The following is a 21,504-nucleotide window of genomic DNA, read 5'->3' on the forward strand; positions in this document are numbered from 1 at the left end:
AGTGCTATATATATAGTGCTATGTGGTTCACACAATATTACACCAGAGTTGGGGCAGGGGAGAGCTTATTGGGAAATTATCCTAACCAACTGCACATCTTACCATAAAGATCCCCCCTAATGCTCAATCAAATTCCATTAGAACTTGCCTTTGCCTCCTTTTTATGCAAGTTTTTCAATGGCTCAGAAGAGTGCTGCTGTCGTGCTTTGACCCGCAAAAAGCATCACAGCATCATCTAGTGGCCGTTCAAAGCTTTACATGTCTTAAGCTCATTTCGGGACCAAAAAACCGCTCACATATTCCCAAGCAGGAAACACATGGAGACAGAGACCTGCAACCCAACCAACTCAGAAAGAAAAGGCGGTTGAAGTTTTACTCTCTGAACTCAACGCAAGCTCAGAAAAAACGACCTTCACTGGGCAAAGAAATCAAAGAGGAACCACTTCACTTGCTAGATTGCTGTGGAAGTAACATAAAACAGCTGAGACGTATACATATCCAAATGGAAGGCGGTGAACATTTGGGGATGTAATTTTAACTTGAGCCATCCCTGCTCCTTACCAAACGCATTACAGCCCCTTACAACTCAAAGCCCTTTTGCAATGGATGGTTACCAATAAACAATTATAATGTTTGTGAACATTCCATGACGTCAAAGGAGCTCAGCCAATTGGGGGGGGGGGGGCGGGGAAGACAGCAGAAATAAATTACAAAACAAAAATAAAAGCCAGTGTGGTGTGGTGGCTAAAGTGTTGGACTGGGAGTCGGAGATCCGGGTTCTAGTCCCCACTCGGCCATGGAAACTCACTGGGTGACTTTGGGCCAGTCACAGACTCTCAGCCCAACCTACCTCACAGGGTTGTTGTTGTGAGGATAACATGGAGAGGAGGAGGATTATGTACGCCGCCTTGGGTTCCTTAAGAGGAAAAAAGGTGGGATATAAACGCAATAATAAATAAACAAGTTTTAAAAGTGTGTGGCTGAACACAATACCCTTCTGCAATTAGGGGTTGTCTGGAAACAGTGCAAAAATATTTATGTGGCATTTTCTTCTGAAACAGAACCAAAACTATGAACTATTCCGAGCTTATGCAGACACTGTGATGTACGGTTTCAAATCTCTACCTAGGGAAGAGGTTCGTCGGGTGCTTCTGGTCCTGTCACACACCCTTAGCCTAACCTACCTCACAGGACTGTTGTGAGGAGAAAGGCAAGGAGGGAGGAAGAGAACAGCTCCTTGAAGGATAAAACTGTAAGAAGTCAACAAGTGTTCCCACAGGCAGGACGGATGGTGAAACACCCACAGCTAGGCCTTCTAGTCAGACGGTTCTTTATTTAGAGCATCCGTTTTTTATTATCCCAAAATGTACAGTAAATCACTTTTATAAAGGCGTACCCTCCTCCCCCCAAAAGTCAAACTTTAAAAACTGTTAAAAAGATTTAATTTAAAAACTAGGAAAATAAAAATAAAACCACTGTTCTGAGATAAATTACTTCTTATATAAAGTCTTTTAATGGGACAAATCTATGCATGTTTAGACAGGGGGGGAAAACAAGGCCTACAGCTTACGGCAGTCTAAACATGCACAGGATCGCACCCTAAGCTTCCTGTCCCTTTAGACAAGGTGGCAGGGGGGGGAGAGACCCAGAAAACAGAGGAGAAATATAACTATTTAAAAGCAGTCCGTCACAATCTGATATGTGCCCTCCAAAGGTGAAAAGACACACACACACCCCAAGAATTTAGAACCGCCATTTTGATCAGTGCAGGATGAGAGAGGTTTGGATTCCAATTGCATCTTTCAAGGATCCTTAAAGGGGAAATTGAAACGGGTGAGATTTTTCACGGGACCTGACCGGGAAAGGAAAGGACATCCTGAAACCACAAACGAAGGGAGAAGATTGTGATACCCAGGGCGGATTCGCAAACCCTGCCATTCACATACTGGTCCCATTGTATTGGCTGAGAAGATGGCAGACAAGAAGGATTTTGCTCTAAGGCAATGCAGTCGCTCTAACCTCCGCCACCCCACCTGTATCAAGCACACATTTTTTATTTTTGCAATTCGAAATGTGCATGGATCCAAAAAGTCCAACTCTTGGTCAACTTTGCCGACCAGGACGAGACTTTGGAGGGAGGGATGTTCTGAAGGGGAGGGTGTGTGTAAACATTAACATCCAAACTGGTTGTCAACCAGGAACGCTTTCTGTCAACCAGGATATATGGCTTCCTGCTAGCACCATGCGAAAGAAAATCTTCGCACGGATGAATTGCGGTAGGTTACTGTTTCGCGTGCGTCTGCCTCGGTAAAAAGGACACGAAAAGCGTTAACGCAGGAAAGCCGTTTGGGAAAGAGCCCCCACCCCACCACGGCGAACATAGATTTTGCATTTTTCTTTTTCTCTCCCCCCCCCCCACGTGTCACCTCTATGATAATTAAGGGTTCCCCTAACAGCACAATCATTCTAAACACCCCCTGTGCTGGGCAGATGTCAAAATGGAAGATTTACCAGACATCTGTGCACCTCAGGAGTGCACAGAGTGGAAAAGGTCCATCAAAAGCACGCGTAGACCTAACACAACGGAGAGAAGATAGCAAGTTTCCCCCCGGCACAGAGGTGGTAATTGGCATGCAGGCCTCTGTACGTTCAAGAGGTGTTACAGTCCCATAAGGAATGGCTGCATGAATGAATCAGGTTATTGTTTTTAAATGTCCAAGTCTCTGACTGGGGTTCACACAACACGCTAACCCACATTCAAGTGTTCAAGTGTGGTTTGTTGTTGAACCTTGGGTTATCGTGTTACCTGAACCCAGCCACGCTAACAAACCACTGCTTGTGAACCACAAACAACCCATGAAAAGAACCTATGGTTTGTTGTTGGGTTGTGAACCGTGGGTTGTTTAAACCATGGTTTGTTATCACGGCTGGGTTCAGGCAACATATCACACGTTTCAACAACAACCTACACTCAATCCTTGACGGTGAGAGATCATGTCGTCTGAACTCTTATAAAATGTATTCCAGCATTGGTCGAAGTGTCCCCCATCCCCACCGGATCTGAGCTCCACATTTTGCTCCTCAAATCCAATTCACCGCTGCTCTAACTCAGCCTTCCCTGACCCAGATGCTTTTGCAGAGAGAGTATCTCCCATCAGTCCCAGTCAGGATGGCCAATAGTCAGGGTTGATGGGAATTGTAGTCCAAAACATCTCACAGCCACCAGGCTGGGGAAGTCAACTCTAACTGGACGGGGAGGGGAATCTGCAGCCCTACAGATAATGTTGGACTACAACTCCCATCTGTGCTGACTGGGGCTGATGGGAGTTGGAGTCCCAAGACAGGACAGATGTTCCAGCAGGGTGGAAAGGGAGAGGGGACGCCCAGGTGAAGGTGGCAATGGCGCCTGTAGGGTGATGAGCAGCAATTCTCTGGGGGCATTCACCGCTAGGAGGGCGGGGGGGATGGAGTCAGAACACCTGGCCCCCACTGCCTAAGGGGTCTTTTTCATGAACCAACAGCGCCCTCCAGTGGCCAGACTGATCACTGCCCTACACTTGTGAGTGGTCTTGGCAGCCGGTTACTGGGAACGTTACTGAGAACATGGTGACAGCCATCCAGCTGCCCCCAAAACAGCAGGCCCAAGGCAGCTCCAGGACACCCTATGTGCGAGTCCTTCTGCTGTGGCATGTGTCCACAGCAAAGGGGTGTGAGCAGCATGCAAATAGACCAACTCCCCCAAACAAGGACGCATCACAGGGCCCGAAGATGACTTGCTAACCTGGAGGAACGTCCCTGGTGAACCCCAGAAATCACTTCCTTGGAAGCCGGGAACAAAGAAAAACAAGGCTATGGTTCTTAGCCTGGGTGGGCTTTTAAAAGGGGACAGAGCTAGAGTCAGAGCGCCCCAGAGCCCCCCCCCCCAAAGCACTGAAGAGCAGGCAGTGAGACGCCTGAAGACATCGGCCCGCCATCCCACGCACATATCCCACGCAGCAGCAGGAGGCACCGACAAAGTATACAGAGGATGGGCTGGCGAAGGAACGAGGCAGATAAAAAGGCACGTAGGAGTCATCCGTCGAAGGCCGCCAGTCGGTGCCTCGGCTCGCTCAGGCAGAGGAGAGGCGCAGCGCAGTCTGTCGAGAAGCGGCAGCGCGGCCCTTGCTTGGCCCGAGGGCTCTCGAGTTCACAGCGCGCCGGGCTTGTAGGGCAACCGTACGGAGAAAGAAGAGGGCAAGCGTCTCGAGACTGCTCCTCTGGGCTTGCGGATGGACTGTACCTGGAGCACGAGCCCTTCGGTGCTCGAGGCGAAACGCTTCGCCGCAATGCGCGTTCCAGCAGGATGCCGCCGGGCCACGTTCCCCAGCAATCTCTGTGTGGGGGACAGGCAAGGCACGCCCCCACTGCGGCGGAGGTTCGCAGCAGGCGAATGCCCCCGCCTGCCAAGGCTTCAAGTAGGCAGCGCACGCAGTTCCGGCCGGGGCACCCCCTCTACTGCGAAAGAGACGGGTCGAGCAACTTCAAGACGCCCCCCACCAGGTGCAGGCTGCCCGTCGCCAGGACCCGGATGGCCACCGCCTCCTTCAGCAGGACGGCCCCGCTGCTGGCCACGGGGTGAAGGTGGAGCCCCCTGGGGGCCGGGGGCTGGAAGTGCAGGTCCCTGCCCTGGGTGATCCACTGCAAGGCGTGGGAGATGCAGGGGAAGACCAAGGAGTTGGAGTTGAGCGGGCGGGCCGAGGGGGGAACGAAGAGCGGGGGCCCGTGCAGGGGGGCCTGCTTCAGCCACCCGCCCACCCCCTCCACCTCGGTCGAGACGGACAGCCACGGGTCTTGGCCCCCCTTCGCCTCCATCAGGCGGTTCCAGTGGCTCTGGTTCTGCAGGCAGCGGGTCAGGACGTTTTCCAGCGTGACGTTGAAGTTCTGCTGGTCTGCAAGGACGGGAAAAAGACAAAGGCGATCTGTAGGGGGCGATTCTTCTAGGGGGAAGGGGCCGGCAGTGTCAGCGGGGCAGTGACTCCATTCCGGGTTTCGGTCAGACCAGTTGTGAAAAAAGAGGGGGAAAGCACCACGAAAAGGCTATAGGAAAAAGAGGCGGCTAGCTCTGGTGCTATGAAATCTCAAAAAGGTTTCTTTATTTTTCTTATACGAAATATGAAAAAAAATGTTCTAAAGACTTTAAACCAAGTGTGTGCAACGCTCAACGTTTCGGATCGTGTGGATGGACCCTTCGTCAGGAGCTGCACAACAACATGAATGACTTTTCTAAAGTCATTATAAATTCAAAACCTGATTGATTGATTGATTTTTACAAGATCGCAGTCGTATTCATTCTGCCTCCATCAGCAGTCAAACCGTTCAGTGATCCGCAAGATCTGAAATGCTGAGCGTTGTACAAGTTTGGTTTGATAGCACCAGAGCTAGTCGCCCCTTTTTCCTATAGCCTTCAGACAGAACCAGACAGAACTCTAAAGAATACAAGGTGCTATACAAGGTGCTCAGCAATCCTACATCCGTTTAGGCAGAAATAACGTTCTACAACTCCCAGCATTCCCCAGCCAGAACGCAGAGAGTTGTAGCACTTTTTTCCTGTCTAAACATGCATAAGATTGTGTTCGCATTGTGGATTCGAACCCAGCACTTAGGGGCCTGGCACTCACATTATCATAGAATCATAGAATAGCACAGTTGGAAGGGGCCTCGAGTCCAACCCCTTGCTCAATGCAGGAATCCACCCTAAAGCATCCCTGACAGAGGGTTGTCCAGCTGCCTCTTGAAGGCCTCTAGTGTGGGAAAGCCCACCACCTCCCTAGGTAACTGGTTCCATTGTCGTACTGCTCTAACAGTCAGGAAGCTTTTCCTGATGTCCAGACGGAATCTGGCTTCCTTTAACTTGAGCCCGTTATTCCGTGTCCTGCACTCTGGGAGGATCAAGAAGAGATCCTGGCCCTCCTCTGTGTGACGACCTTTCAAGTATTTGAAGAGTGCTATCATGTCTCCCCTCAATCTTCTCTTCAAGGGTGTCTTCAAGGTGCTTTAACTATAACACCCATAAGCCCTAGCTAGCATAGCCGACGGTCAGGGGTTATGCGAGTGGTATTCCAAAACGTCTGGAACGCACAAGTATCGTTTGAGAGGGAGAGAAATGACCCCCCCTCCAGGACCTTAATATTATAGCCCCAGCCCTAAAACCAACCTGCATTCCCCACAGTAGACACCTCAGTGAAATTGGGGCAGAAAACGGCATAGTCGAACTGGCAAGGCTGAAAATATAATAAAAATCAAGATCAGCAGGATTATGGCAGGGGGGAGGGAAATTACAATTTTGGATATGTATATATATATATATTTTCAAAGATCAACTGAAACTCTTACCAGCAGCAGTTTGAGCAAGGCGGCCGTGTCCCGGTCCCCCGTCACGTTAAAGAGCAGCACGCGGACCTCGGAGCCGCTGTAAATACAAGGAAAGAGACCGGAGTGTCATCAGCCCCACACGCGTCAAGGCAAGATCAGAACGAAGATCCACTCAGCACAGGATCCTGTCTTCAAAGCGCGTCCAGCCAAACGCCTGCGGAAATCCCACAAGCGGAGACGTGCCTTATCTGTCCCCCCGAACCTGGTATTTACAACCTGGAATGGACCTGCAACAAAACGTTGCAGCGTGAAGTATTTGGGATCCCATGTAGCGTGGCTTATTTTTCTCGAAAAAGCCACCTAGAGGACCCGTGGTTTGTTGTCGGATTGTTCAGGGTGGCTAACAGCCACCCTGCATGGTTAATGAGACATCCTGGGGGAAATGTCCTGGATTCAGACGGCACGCTAACCCGTGGTTCAACGAACAACCCAGGGTTTAACAACAACATCACACTCAACCACTGAGTGTGGGTTAGCGTGTTGTGTGAACGGCCCCTAAGCAACCGCCTCCATCCCAACTACTTTAGGGGAATTCCCCCACCCCCATTCGACTTACTCTGCGGGTTTTTCTTCATTGAAGGCCGCCTGGCGAAACCAGCGGACGCAGGCCTGGATGCTGCTGGTGGTGTGGGCTCCGTCGATGTACCACGTCACGGGGCCGTGGCGCAGCACCTGGTTGCGGCCCAGCCACACCGTCGCCTGCAGCCCTAGGGAGTGAGACCGAGCAAAAGGGACAGCTGAATAAATGCCCCCAATCTGAAATCTGAGATCTGCAGCTGCTGGACGCAGGGCCTTCTCGGTGGCAGCCTCCCAATAGCTGCGGAACTCCCTTTCCCAATAATGATGAGTTTTCAGCTTCGTCTTTACGGCTTTCTAAACAGGCCTTTGAAAGCTCTCAGTTTTTAATTGCTTCCAGCTGAGATGTAAGACCGTTGCTTTTTAAATTATTTCGGGCGCAACCCTGTGCATGTTTAGACAGGGGGGAAAACTCCTACAACTTCCATCATGCTGGCTGGTGCATGCTGGGAGTTGTAGGACTTCGTTTTCTGTCTAAACATGCATAGGACTGTGCCCCTTATTGTTTAAAGTGCTGCCAATAAATTTTAAAACTGGTTTAACACATGTGCTGGGATAGACAGAATAATAGTTATAGACTGCTTGTTTAGTTTGATATATGGTCCGGAGAGCTTTTGAGGTCGCTTTTGTAGATGTACGTCAGCTGCCTTGGGAGGACTTTGCCCTGAAAGGCAGCAGGGAAATATTTGAAACAAACAAGCAAGAAAACTGGAAGTCCCCTTTAGCTATTGTAGCTAAATGTCCCTGGATAGAGCAATCTTGTTCCTGTGAAATCTGGCCCTAAAAATCCACCCTACTGATTCCGTGCTGAACCGGCCTTTAACAAGGACAGAGAAGATGTAGTCACTATCTGACCTTTCCTCGATGCAGAACTGTACAGAAAATGTCCCCGCGCCCTGCTCTACTGTCTCCGTGCCAAGGGACACAATGCAACTGCATACAGAAAAAGTATCCTCAGAGACTAGACGCCGCTTTCACTTGGAGATATGTAAAAGAACGAATCAAGGCACCTTCTCGTAGCAGCGCAATGCTTAAAATTTGACTCGGCTTTTCTTGGCCCAGCCTGGAGCAAGGCAAAAATGGGTTTTAAGCCACGTTGGCTAAAAAATAACTGACCATAAGGCTAGGAAACTTGACTAAAAGTCAATTGACCATTCATACACACAAGATGATTTCACACAACATGCTAACCCACACTCAGTGGTTGAGCGTGGGTTGTTGGTTCAACTATGGGTTAGTGTGTTGTCCGAACCCTGGGCTTTTTCCGCAGGACAGCTTGTTAATCATGCAGTGTGGCTTGCTGATAAACCAGGGTTCTCAAGGTGGCTTGTTCTAGAAAATTCCCTGCGGAAAAGGGTTCAGACAGCACGCTAACCTGCAATTCAACAAACAACCCATGGTTCAACAACAACCCACACTCAGTGGTTGAATGTGGGTTAGCATGCTGTGCCTGAGTTTGCATTTTCCCCTCCTCCCTCCTCCTCTCATTTTCCTTTTTTGTCGTGTCTTTTAGATCGTGGGGCAGGAACTGTCTTTTTTTTATTATTGATCACATATAACCCACTTTGGGAGCCTTTCTGGCCAAAGAGCAAGGTAAAAATGCTTTAAATAAATAAATGGAAAGCAAGCACTTCAACTCCCAAGTTACCACCTTTTCTCCTTTGCCTGATGCTGAAATGAAGAACAGCGGAGGTACAGAGTCAATTGTTTGAATACTCAAAAAGAATTGCCTGGTAGGGGATCTTGATCCCGAAAAAGGGATCCCATTTCTTCCATCGGGTTTTATCAGAGAGGAAACCACTATCACTGTTGAGGCCTTGGCTCAACCGATCAAATTTATTTTCCACCCCCTTCCTTGCATTCCACCCGTCGTCTTCCTCGAGGACAACCCCTTGGTGAAATAGCCACGGAGGCTAAAAAGAGCGTCCACAATGTTGCTTTCCTTATCGGGATAAGCAGCTTTCTCTCCCGACGAAAGTCAAGGGCAGTGGTGACGGGCAAGGGAACACAGCTTGAGCGAAGGAGGCCTGGGACCCATTTTTAGGATTCGAACACAGAGAGGGAGCAGAAAAAGGAGTCAGAGGAGAAGGAGAAGAGGCTTTACCTTGTGCCATCGCTTTGCCTGGCTTGAAGGCGGGGGCCACAGGTAGAGGCCTCTTCGTTGGCAGCTCTGAGCTTGGCCATGGGTCCTTCAAAAGCCCGTTATCTGCCCAAACACAGGATTCATCACTGCTTTCGTCAATCAGTCACTTATGCTATGATCCTAAACATGCTTTTTTAAAAAAAGTTTATATCCCACAACCTTCAGTTAAAGATGCACCAACCCCCCAAATATGAGCCTTTAAAAATATAGATTTTTTTAAAAAACAACAACAACAATTCCTTTAAGAGTACAACCCTATGCATATAAGTTAAAAACAAGTGATGAATTGTTGAAAAAAGGTTACACGTGTCAATGGTTTTCTTATCTACCAGTTATGGAAAGGTTCAAAATGGACAGGAAAAATCATGGATTTGAACAAACGACATGAACCTACCCGTACACTGCGCTCAACATCTAAGGTCCTCCTCCGAGTGCCTACTCCGAGGGAAGCTCAGAGGGTGGCAACAAGGGAGAGGGCCTTCTCGGTGGTGGCCCCCCGACTGTGGAATGATCTCCCTGATGAGGCTCGCCTGGCACCAACACTGTTATCTTTCAGGCGCCAGGTCAAGGCTTTTTTCTTCTCCCAGGCATTTAACAGCATTTAACAATGCTAAGTTTGTTTTTAACGGACCCCAGAACGGTTGTTTTTAAATGGATACTGTTGTTTTTGATGGTTTTAAATTTTGTACACTTTTAACGTTTACTATTTTTAACTTCTGTAAACCGCCCAGAGAGCTTCAGCTATGGGGTGGTATATAAATGTAATACATAAAATAAATAAACAAAATCTGAATTTGAAATAGCATTATGTACAAATGATGAACATGTTATTGCAAAGATGTATAAACTATTGTTAAGATATGAGACGGAAGATGATAAAATGGGCACAGAATATTGGACATAACATCTTAATGGAAGAATGGGGAAATATGTGGCGAAAAGGTCTGGAATTTACACTATGTGCAAAGCTTAAAGAGAATTTTTATAAGATGATGTACAGATGGTATATGTCACCTGTAAAATTAGCAAAAATGTTTAAAGAGGCTTCAAGTAAGTGTTGGAAATGTAAAAAAAAAGAAGGCACCTTCTATCACAGCCTTCCTCAAACTGGGGCGCTCCAGATGTGTTGGACTGCATCTCCCAGAATGCTGGGGCAAGACATTTTGGATTGATACATTTTCTAATCCAAAAAAATATTAAAGACAAATATAGAAATGAAACTGGAAGCTTTCTTACTTGGACTAATGGACAAAGAAACGAAAGAGAAGGGGGGAACTCTGTTTTCGTATACTGTGACGGCAACAAGACTGTTATTTGCACAGAACTGGAAAGACCCAGCGATACCGACAATGGAGGAATGGATGTTGAAGATGTTGGAACTTGCAGAGATGGCAAAACTTACAGCGACAATGAGAGAAAGTTCAACAGCCAGGTTTATGTCGGAATGGAAACCTTTCATAGAATATTTGAAAGAGGCAGAGAAAAATAATGTATTCGTTTGTGGATTTTAAATTAAGATGGGGGAAAGGAAGGAAAGAAGCATAATTCTGTGAACCCGATGAATGTAAATGGGGTGGACATGTAAAGGGTAATTAAGAAATTAAGGGGCATTTCTGGCATGAAGAGGGCAAAAGAAAAATATATCCTAACCTTCTCCCTTAAATGTTTTTTAGTGTAATTGTAGATGTTATATGTAGCTTTGTTTGTATGTATTATGCGGGATGTTCGTTTAGATGTTGTTGGGGAAAAATAAAAATTATTATTTTTAAAAAAAATAGCTACAAGCCCTGATGGCTAAGTGCAACCTCCAATATTCAAAGCAATTATTATTATTATTATTATTATTATTATTATTATTATTATTATTATTATTATTTTCTTACCCACCTCTCCCTTTGGATCGAGGCGGGGAACAACATTAGAACAGGAATCAATACATCTTAAAAATTCATGATTTTACATTGATCTGGATAGGCCTGCCAGAAAAGGCTAGTCTTTAAAGCTGCCTTAAAATCACACAGAGAATTAATTTTACGAATCTCCTCCGGCAGGCCATTCCACAATCTGGGGGCGACAGAAGAAAAGGTCCTCTGGGAAACTGATGTCAGCCTAGTTTTAGTAAGCCTGTGTGCACCAGTTGCTGGGGAACATGGGTGGGAGGGTGCTGTTGCACCATGTACTCGATGGAGCCTTGGTCTGATCCAGCAGGGCAGAACCTTCTTAGGTTCTTAGCCTAATCATTTCATGTGAGGGATTAGGAGTCTTTTAAGGGCGGCAGAGACGTCCCATGGGAAGGTATACAAAATGGCTCGCCCTTACCCAGGTAGCCGTGCCGCCCGAGCCACAAACGGGACAGCTGGAGGGCCAGAGCGGCGTTTGAGCGTTGGTGGTCTCCCGCCAAGCCCAGCTGAAGGGGCGTGTCGCCGTCCTCAAAGGCATCCAAGTCAGGGCACAGGTACAGCGGGCTCTGCAAAAGCAAAGGGGCATCCAGGTTAAACGCACCGCTCCATGGGGTCCGTCCCGCCGGCGGTCTGGGAAGCAGCCCCAGCTGTGGATTCCACAATTCCACGACCCCAGCCGTGGATTCCACGACTCGCCTAGTCGCCTTGAGGGACTAGCAGCTCCGTGCAGGCGAATGCACGGAATTCTGGGCAGGCGGGCGGGAGAGGGACAGAGCGCTCCGTCCGTCCTCAGCCCACCTGCCAGGTCTCCATGCTGGCCGTGGAGGAAGGGGAAATCCTTTCTCCCCGAGGCCGCACGGAACAGAGCAGGAGGCCGAGTTTCCATCTGGTTACAGAAGAAGGCAAGCGCAGGGGAGAGAGACACGGATCTGCCCCCACTTGCAGGCAGCCATTTTTTAAACTCACCTGCTGAGAGGCTGCTAAACAAAAAAAATTAGGCTAGCGAGTTTTCCAGCCTTATATAGAAGGCTGCAGGGCACGTCGCGGTACCTGGGAGATTTTAGGCCTGGGGAAAAGCGATTCCCAGCCTTGCGACAACTGCATGGATGAAGGTACACCGGCTGAACCATCACTACTTTCCTCTCCTCGGGACGGGAAGGCCGCTGCTCCGAAAAAGGGCTAACGTGAGGGAAGGACAAGGGCCACATGCGGCAACGGGGGTCCTGACCCCTCTCCCAAACACGCACACTCATTCCCCATCCACCATCTCAGCATACAGGAATGGGGAGGTCTGAGCATGGGAGGGGGCGTGGCTCAGTGGCAGAGCTCCTGCTTTGCATATAGAAGGTCCCAGGTTTCGATCCCGCGCTTCTCCAGGTAGCGCTGGGAAAACAGCGGCCTGAAATCCTGGAGAGCCGCTGCTGCCAGTCCGTGTCGATAACACTGGGCTAAATAGGCCCAGAGTCTGATTAGGGGTACGGCAGCTTCCTATGTACCAAAACTGCCCCTCCCTTTGCGCTATCACTTCACACCTCCCACCCCACGCTTATATTAAGCTGAACAAGGCAGGAGTCACGTGGGGCTGTCTCTCTCTATTCACACCACACACTAACCCCCACTCAGTGGTTGAGTGTGGGTCGTCTGTTGAACCGTGGGTTGTTTTTCGAACCATGGGTTAGTGTGTTGTCTGAACCCAGGATGTTTTCCGCAGGGTGGCTTGTTAAACGCCCGAACAACCCAACAGCAAATTACAGCTTTTCTAGGGGGCTTGCTTGAGAAAAATAAGTTAACAAGCCAACCTACAGAAAAAGTCCTGGGTTCATGCTAATCCACAGTTCAGCAAACAACCCACAGTTCGGCAAACAACCCATGCTTCGGGCAAACAACCCACGGTTCAGCAAACAACCCACGGTTCAGCAAACAACCCACAGTTCGGCAAACAAGTCACGGTTCAGCAAACAACCCACGGTTCAACAAACAACCCACACTCAACCACTGAATGGGGTTAGCGTGTGGTGTGAAACCAGTCTCTGTGTGCCAGCTTTCCCCTGAACACATGCCCCACAGCTTGATCCCAATGATATAGGACAGGATACAAAGGCTTAAATATTAGAATGTAAGCCTATGCGGCAGAGTCTTGCTATTTACTGTTTTACTCTGTACAGCACCATGTACATTGATGGTGCTATATAAATAAATAATAATAATAATAATAATAATAATAATAATAATAAATAAACAAATAAAGATGTATAAATCCCCTTCAGAACTATTTTACCCAGTAAATTCATAAGCGGCAGGGAGGGGGGGATTTGGTGGCACAAGAACCCAGAAGGCCACCAAGTGGCCTGCAGGTTGCCCATGTGGGCTAACGGCACACACTTTTGTGCTCTGCGGAGTACCTTACCGAGTTCTTCTGGGCGCGTTCCCTCAAAACCTCTAGCGACCGCTCCGGCTGCGGTACAGTGAACGCCGGCACTCCAGGCTGAAAAAAAGGAAGCCGAGGAACCATCAGAGACCAGCCTCGGAGCTTCATAAAAGGATGTCTGGGCGCCACACTTCAAGAAGGACACAGACAAGCTGGGGGTGGTGGTGGTCAGAGGAGGGCAACCACGATGATCAGGGGTCTGGAAACAAAGCCCTATGACGAGAGACTGAAAGAACTGGGCATGTTTAGCCTGGAGAAGAGAAGACTGAGGGGAGACATGAGAGCACTGCGTAAAGAAATGTGTTGTCTGAACTGAGCCATTGTTAGACTTGTTAGACCCTAGGTAACTGATTCCATTGTCGTACTGCTCTAACAGTCAGGAAGTTTTTCATGATGTCCAGCTGGAATCTGGCTTCCTTTAACTTGAGCCCGTTATTCTGTGTCCTGCACTCTGGGAGGATCGAGAAGAGATCCTGGCCCTCCTCTGTGTGACAACCTTTTAAGTATTTGAAGAGGGCTCTCATGTCTCCCCTCAATCTTCTCTTCTCCAGACTAAACAGGCCCAGTTCTTTCAGTCTCTCGTCATAGGGCTTTGTTTCCAGACCCCTGATCATCCTGGTTGCCCTCCTCTGAACACGCTCCAGCTTGTCTGCATCCTTCTTGAATTGTGCAGCCCAGAACTGGACGCAATACTCTAGATGAGGCCTAACCAGGGCCGAATAGAGAGGAACCAGTACCTCACGTGATTTGGAAGCTAGACTTCTATTAATGCAGCCCAAAACAGCATTGGCCTTTCTTGCAGCCATATCGCACTGTTGGCTCCTATTCAGCTTGTGATCTACAACAATTCCAAGATCCTTCTCGTTTGTAGTATTGCTGAGCCAAGTATCCCCCATCTTGTAACTGTGCACTTGGTTTCTATTTCCTAGATGTAGAACTTGGCATTTATCCCTATTAAATGTCATTCTGTTGCTTTCAGCCCAGCACTCCAGCCTATCAAGATCACTTTGAAGTTTGTTTCTGTCTGGATAGTATTAGCTATACTATATACTATACTATAATTCTGGATAGTATTAGCTATCCCACCCAATTTGGTGTCATCTGCAAATTTGATCAGCGTTCCCTGCACCTCCTCGTCCAAATCATTGATAAAAATGTTGACGAGCACTGGGCCCAGGACTGAGCCCTGCGGTACCCCACTCGTTGCCTCTTCCCAGTTTGAGACTAGATGACCTTTTGGCTCCCTTCCAACACCGATCCCATGAAACAGATCTGTCTCCACATTCGTGAGACTGTAAAGGAAATGCCAACCTGTTCCTCCCCATCCCTAGGACAGAACTACATTTGTTTCAGTGGAAAATGAAATGGTCAAATTTTAGATTGAACAGAGGTCCGTATTTTCCAGTCGGCCTCCCCTCACTGCCATGTAAACAGCTCTGTGCATACCACAAACAATTTATCAGCCGGGGGGGGTAGTGCAAATCCTCCCTCCCTATTGCGCTAGCTTACTGTATGCAGGGAGTTTTTGTTTGTTTGTTAGTCTGACGAAGGGGTGCATTAAAAGAAAGGGGAACTTCCGTTCATCGGAAGTGGCATAGTCCAGAATCCTACCACTGCTAAGGCTGGGTTCACACAACACACTAACCCACCATGGGTTGTCGTGCTGTCTTAACGCAGCGCATTTTCCGCAAGGCGGCTTGTTTGCCGTGCCGTGTGGTTTATTTTTCTTGAACAAGCCACCTTGAGAACCCACGGCTTGTTGCTGGGTTGTTCAGGGCAGTTAACGAGCCACGCCGCACAGCCAACGAGCAACCCTGCAGAAAGCACACTGCGTTCAGACAACAAGATAACCCATGGTTCAACAGCAACTCACGCTGGGTGGGCAGAGCAGGAGCGGGGATTTGGAACGCTGTTTTTAGGTCCTCTGTGCCACAGCGCAAGGAGTTCGTGCCCCAGGGCACCGTTACCTTGAAGATCCCGGCCTTCTGCCAGGCAATCTTCTCAATGGTGTCGCCCAGGATGCTGGTGTGGTCAATGCCTAGCGAGGAGACCCCGCAGACCACAGGCTTCCTGCAAAGACGGGAAGGGAAGTGAGAAAAGGAAGGCATCCCTCGGCACAGAAGATGTGGTGGAGAAGCCACAAGCTGCAGCCAAAGACAATATGCAAAAAGAACTGACACATACACACACACCCCAAACCATTTAGCAAGCCCAAGGGGCCAATGCAATGAGGGCAGGACAACGGCACGATGTGCAAGGGGTTTAGGGCTGCGTCAAGCCTGCCCGCTTTCCCCACTGGGCCATGGTGGCACTATAAGGCTTTATGGGCATGGCGTGGCTCCAACCCTTCCGTCATTGCCTGGGACCGCCTGCCTCATTCAGCTCCTCCCGTTCCATCAGTGGGCTTTTCCCCTAGCTGCATCCGAGGGTGAGATAGCTAAGCCCCCTCCATCGGCCTGGTTGGGACCGCCTGCCTCATCAGGCTCCTCCCCTCCCATCAGTGGCCTTTTCCCCTAGCTGCATCTGAGGGTGAGACAGCAAAGCCCCCTCCATTGGCCTGGCTGGGACTGCCTGCCTCATTCAGCTCCTCCCCTTCCATCAGTGGCCTTTTCCCCTAGCTGCATCCGAGGGTGAGATAGCTAAGCCCCATCCATCGGCCTGGCTGGGACCGCCTGCCTCATTCAGCTCCTCCCCTTCCATCAGTGGGCTTTTCCCCTAGCTGCATCCGAGGGTGAGACAGTGAAGCCCCCTCCGTCGGCCTAGCTGGGACCGCCTGCCCCATTCCACTCCTGCCCTCCCATCAGTGGCCTTTTCCCCTAGCAGCATCCAAGGGTGAGACGGCGAAGCCCCTCCGTCGGCCTAGCTGGGACTGCCTGCCCCATTCCGCTCCTCTCCTCCCAGAATTGCATCCATCTACAGCCATTCCACCTGACCACTTCCTAACGTTCTGAGCATACAGTTTTGATAGCCAACCTGCTTATTTCCCCCGTTCCTATAAAACGTACGCCGCCTTGATTGCTTCAGCAGAAAACAAAACGGAGTAAAATATATAAAACGGGGCACAAATGGCCAACAGGAATATTCTGTTTGGGAAACTGCACCAATATGGGGGCAGGGGCACTCACACATTGGGAGGGGAGAAAGGAGCAACCCACAGGACAGGGCGGAGGGGACGGCCAACGTTCCTTTTGAAAGATGGGGTATTTCAGTGTCTCCTATCGAGAAAGTGAACCACCATTTCGCTCCCCCTACCTGATGATATTGGTACAGTCATAGGCGCCCCCAATGCCAACTTCCATGACGGCCAAGTCAACCTGGAAAGAACGAGAAAGGACATCAGCAAGGTCCAGCCAGGCCATCACATAAACCAGGAGAAGGAAAGCTGCAGGCCTCCAGGTGTTTTTCATTTATTTATTTATTACATTTATATCCCACCTTTTTTCCTCCAAGGAACTCAAGGCGGTGTACATAATCCTCCTCCTCTCCATGTTAACCTCACAACAACAACCCTGTGAGGTAGGTTGGGCTGAGAGTCTGGGACAGGCCCAAAGTCACCCAGTGGGTTTCCATGGCCGAGTGGGGACTAGAACCCGGATCTACTGACTCCCAGTCTAACACCTTAGCCACTAAACCACACTGGCTCTACAACTGGACGACAACTCCCTGACTGGTGCTAATGAGAGTGGCAGGGCTTTTTTTCTGTCTAAACATGAATAGGACTTTGCCTTAAATCAGTTTTCCCCACAAACACACATTTGCAATCAGATTTTTAAGACATTTAAATCCAATTTTTGTAAAAGGAAATGCTTTAAAATGGTAAATGCCAAGTTTTTCTTAAAGAGTAACTAGGTTAACAGTCAACATTCTGAATAACAGCATGCAGGCGTTCACCAAAGGAATCAAGGCCTCTACAAGATACATTGAGTTACGGTGCAATGTTGTACGTGTCTACTCAGAAGTAAGTCTCATTGAGTTCAACAGGACTTACTCCCAGGTAACATATAACATATAGTTAAGAACTGAAGATGAATATGTGTGGTTTTTATGTATGTATATGATTTATTATTTGTAACTATAGAAAATCAATAAAATTATTATTTTTTAAAAGGACTTACTCCCAGGAAAATCAGTACAGGATTACAGCCTCAAAGGAGGGTTTTTCCCTACTTATAGGAAGAACTATTTTTTTTATTTCTCACTTCACAACAGACGAGACCCATTAATTATTATTATTATTATTATTATTATTATTATTATTATTATTATTATTTATACAGAGCTTTATTACAAAGCTCTGTACATAAAATAAAGTAAGTCATCAGTTTACAATACAATAGTCCATTCGACTCTACTAAATGCAAGTTTACAGCAGAAATAACACAACAATTTTCAACAATACACTACAACGATATTTAACAATAGCCTCTGCTGGAACAATACAAGAATATTTAACTATAACCTCTGCTGGAAAGTACACACGGATCCTTATGCATCTCGCTCTTTCCCATCACAATTGGGGATCATGAGACTTTGCCTGGAAAATCCATCAGACAAATGTAGGAGAGACAGAGAGAGAGTGAGTGCAAATGTACCTTTTCCTGCAAAAAGACGTGGAAAGCCATAATGGTGAGGAAGCGGAAGTAGGCCGGCATGGCCATGTGGTTAGAATCCTGTCAAGAAAGCAGACTGGTTAGGAGAAGGCTGAATTCAACCTTGGACAACCTAGGCCCTAATCGAAGCCTCTCTGTAGATTTCCAAATCACGCAAAGTACTGGTACCCCCCTATTTGGCACTGGTTAGGACTCATCTTGAGTGTTGCGTCCAGTTCTGGGTGCCACACTTCAAGAAGGATGCAGACAAGCTGGAGGGGGTTCAGAGGAGGGCAACCAGGATGGTCAGGGGTCTGGAAACAAAGCCCTATGAGGAGAGACTGAAGGAACTGGGCACGTTTAGCCTGGAGAAGAGAAGATGGAGGGGAGACATGAGAGCACTCTTCAAATACTTAAAAGGTTGTCAAACAGAGGAGGGCCAGGATCTCTTCTCGATCCTCCCAGAGTGCAAGACACGGAATAACGGGCCCAAGTTACAGGAATCCAGATTCCAGCTGAACATCAGGAAAAACTTCCTGACTGTTAGAGCAGTGCAACAATGGAACCAGTTACCTAAGGAGGTGGTGGGCTCTCCCACCCTAGAGGCCTTCAAGAGGCAGCTGGACAACCATCTGTCAGGTATGCTTTAAGGTGGATTCCTGCATTGAGCAGGGGGCTGGACTTGATGGCCTTAGAGGCCCCTTCCAATTCTACTATTCTATGTAGTCACCAATAATCACCCAAGCTGGGTTTCCCAAAGTGTGCCCATTTTAGAGAATTATAAACCCGACTGGTTTAGAGACTTCATTACATTTTCATCCCTCCTGTTTTATATAAATCCTAAGCCAGGCGTGGGCAGAAAATAAATCGGGATCTCCTGGGTGATTTGCAATAGATGAGCAGGTGTTTCGAATACCCAGTTGTCTTAGCAGCAGCTACAAAAGAGTCCTCCGTCTAAATTAGGCTGCTAAAATGAAGAAATCCAGGGGGAAGAGTGAGCCAGGAGGGTTTCTGTGTGTGAAAGGACTGGCGCTCAGTTCTGATACTGAAAAAGAAACCCTTGGTGTGACCCACATACACAGTTGTACCCTTCACACTACTAGGCCAATTTTCTATAGCTTGGTGCGCTCCGGATGTTTTGGACCGCAAGTCCCATCAGCCCCAGCCAGCATAGCCAATGGTCAGGAAAGCTGGGAATTGTAGTCCAAGACATCAGAACACCGTAAGTTGGAGGTCATACTGGCCGTATGTCTGCCCTGTAGCACTTTTTTCTACTGGAATCCCGTAAGTGAACTCCATGGCTCCACCTTTAAATGGCGGGAGGCAGAAACCATTTTAAAATGAATTTAGTAAATAATAACATTGATTCTGGAAGCCTGAGGTCTGCCACCCCTCACAACGACCTTCTGCCTCCCCTCTCGGAGCATCACGCGGGCAGGGGCGGAACGGCTCACCTTGGTTTCGTCCAAACGGTTGTAGACCTGCCAGAAGTACTTGCTGAAAAGCTCTTTGCTGATGGGCTGCCCGTTAATCCGGATCCTCTCGCGGACTTGAACCAGGTGCGGAGAACTTGGGAGAGAGATGGCAAGGCGGAGGGGAAGGTTAAGCCAGGTGAGGCTACGAACTTTGGAGAAGGAACTTATGATACGCATCTGATTGTGATAATATTTTAAACTCTTAAAATATGCGGGACATGTACTAATTAAACGTCATCATATATTGTTTTATTCATAGTCCCATTTTATTCCGTCGGTTTGGGAATATTATATGTGCTCATATTGTTGTGTTGTTTTGCTGGTCTTGTGACCGTAAATAAAATTCATTCAATTCATGATACGCAGCTTTTGTGCAAGTGAGTTGGGAAATCAATGGCCATATTACCCTATTTCTTTGATTCTAAGACGCACTTTTTAATTTCATATTTTTACCTATATCCATTTTTGCTGTGTGGTTTTATCCTGGTTGTGCTTTTTATATTGTATTTTGTATTTGTGTTTTTAAATTGTTCGTTGTTTTATTATGCGCTTCATGGTTTTAATTTTTGTGAACCGCCCAGAGAGCTTCAGCTATTGGGTGGTATAGAAATTAAATAAATAAATAAATAAAGTCCCTGTTCAAGTCACCAATTGTGCTCCCTACTTCATAGACGTATCCATAAGGAACACAACAACTGGAGTCAAAACTACCTCGAAATACAAGCCTAACCCCAATGGCAGGTTTTTATAACGCAGAGAGAAGTAATTTTGTTCATCAGCAGCTGCAAGAGAGCAGAAATTGCTGTGCTTACTATACTACGGGCAACAGCCTACAGCACCATGTACATTGATGATGCTATATAAATAAATAATAATAATAATAATAACTGATGCATAAATTGGACAATGTAAGTAGATATGTATAAAATGGTATGAAAAACCAACGTTTGCTGGTATGAAACTTGAGATCTGTCATTACTGACGGATAACCCATGGATTCTATTTGTGTACGAGTCTTCTACGAAGCCTTCGCATGGATTCTTATCTGTGTACGCTCACTTTTCTCATTCCTAGTGCTGCCTTTTTAATCAGGGCATGCCCTTCTTTGCTTATAAGCCAATGTGCTGTATTTGCATCTATCCACATCTGCCTATATTTGTGCGTTACAGGCTGTAGACTGAAATAAACTGATCGATTGACAAAAATTATGACCTCGGCATCATCGAAGGATTTCCCAGGGTTCCTTGAGGGAAGCCATGTCTGATATGGAATTTTTAGCGGAGATGTCTTTCGCTGCTCAACTATAAAGTCTGACAAGACAGGACGTGAGTCCTACATGGTCATGGCTTTAGTCTACCATATTGTGTGTGTATAAAACCGAGAAAATCTCGAAAGGCTTCCATTTCCACAGTTTCGCCCAATACTTTTCTTTCCTCCAAGCAAACGGCTAGCTCAGGAGCAGAGGAGACTGGGGTTTGTGAAGTAGAGGATATACATTACACCGTGTCAAATTACCCTGAGGAAGGACCTAAGGGTCCAAAATGCGTCTTGGTTTATCGTATTAAAAAACACCCTTCGTTCTACGCCTTTGACTTGGGCTTTTTTGGGGTAGCTCAGGAACCATCCGAGGTACATCAAAGTCTGTGCACCGCCGTTGCCTCCAGCAACTCCAACCCCAGCTCCGCAAAACCAAGAAAGGCCAAGCCGTACCTGTAGAAACCGGTTTTTAAGCCATAGTTGCGAAGAATGCGTTCTGTGAAGGCACATGCTGAACCCTGAGGGAGAGGAAAGAGGTAAGGAGTTACCAAGCGGCTAAAGCCAGTCAGACAGGTTGTGACATTTTTGGGCAGAAAGGAAGGCCCAGACCACATACTGTTAATTAAAAACACACACACACCTGTTCAGAGACACCTCTGCATAGCAAGAAACAGCGGGACAAAATGGCCGCCAATTCAATTCAGTTGATTTGCCCTCATATCAG

At 47.7% G+C, this 21,504-nt stretch overlaps 2 protein-coding genes across 3 annotated transcripts in view; one reads left to right on the forward strand and one right to left on the reverse strand.

Moving 5' to 3' along the window:
- PTRH1 (peptidyl-tRNA hydrolase 1 homolog) overlaps nucleotides 1-21,504 on the forward strand; it is a 295,083-nt gene that overhangs the window by 130,845 nt on the left and 142,734 nt on the right. The window lies entirely within an intron of this gene.
- The window catches only part of FPGS (folylpolyglutamate synthase), a 32,073-nt gene continuing 11,879 nt past the window's right edge, over nucleotides 1,311-21,504 (reverse strand). For both annotated transcript variants that reach the window (XM_063144614.1, XM_063144615.1), the window contains exons 4-15: nucleotides 21,234-21,298; nucleotides 19,503-19,617; nucleotides 18,052-18,129; nucleotides 16,712-16,773; nucleotides 15,427-15,529; nucleotides 13,439-13,516; nucleotides 11,450-11,597; nucleotides 9,092-9,193; nucleotides 6,968-7,118; nucleotides 6,373-6,448; nucleotides 6,194-6,260; nucleotides 1,311-4,928 (exon numbers count right to left, since the gene is read on the reverse strand). In XM_063144614.1, coding sequence (XP_063000684.1) covers nucleotides 4,492-4,928; nucleotides 6,194-6,260; nucleotides 6,373-6,448; nucleotides 6,968-7,118; nucleotides 9,092-9,193; nucleotides 11,450-11,597; nucleotides 13,439-13,516; nucleotides 15,427-15,529; nucleotides 16,712-16,773; nucleotides 18,052-18,129; nucleotides 19,503-19,617; nucleotides 21,234-21,298 — 1,482 coding nt within the window. In that variant the 3' untranslated portion in view covers nucleotides 1,311-4,491. The remainder of the gene's footprint in view (nucleotides 4,929-6,193; nucleotides 6,261-6,372; nucleotides 6,449-6,967; nucleotides 7,119-9,091; nucleotides 9,194-11,449; nucleotides 11,598-13,438; nucleotides 13,517-15,426; nucleotides 15,530-16,711; nucleotides 16,774-18,051; nucleotides 18,130-19,502; nucleotides 19,618-21,233; nucleotides 21,299-21,504) is intronic.

Source organism: Elgaria multicarinata, chromosome 19 (genome assembly GCF_023053635.1).
Source record: "Elgaria multicarinata webbii isolate HBS135686 ecotype San Diego chromosome 19, rElgMul1.1.pri, whole genome shotgun sequence".
NCBI classification, from domain to species: domain Eukaryota; kingdom Metazoa; phylum Chordata; class Lepidosauria; order Squamata; family Anguidae; genus Elgaria; species Elgaria multicarinata.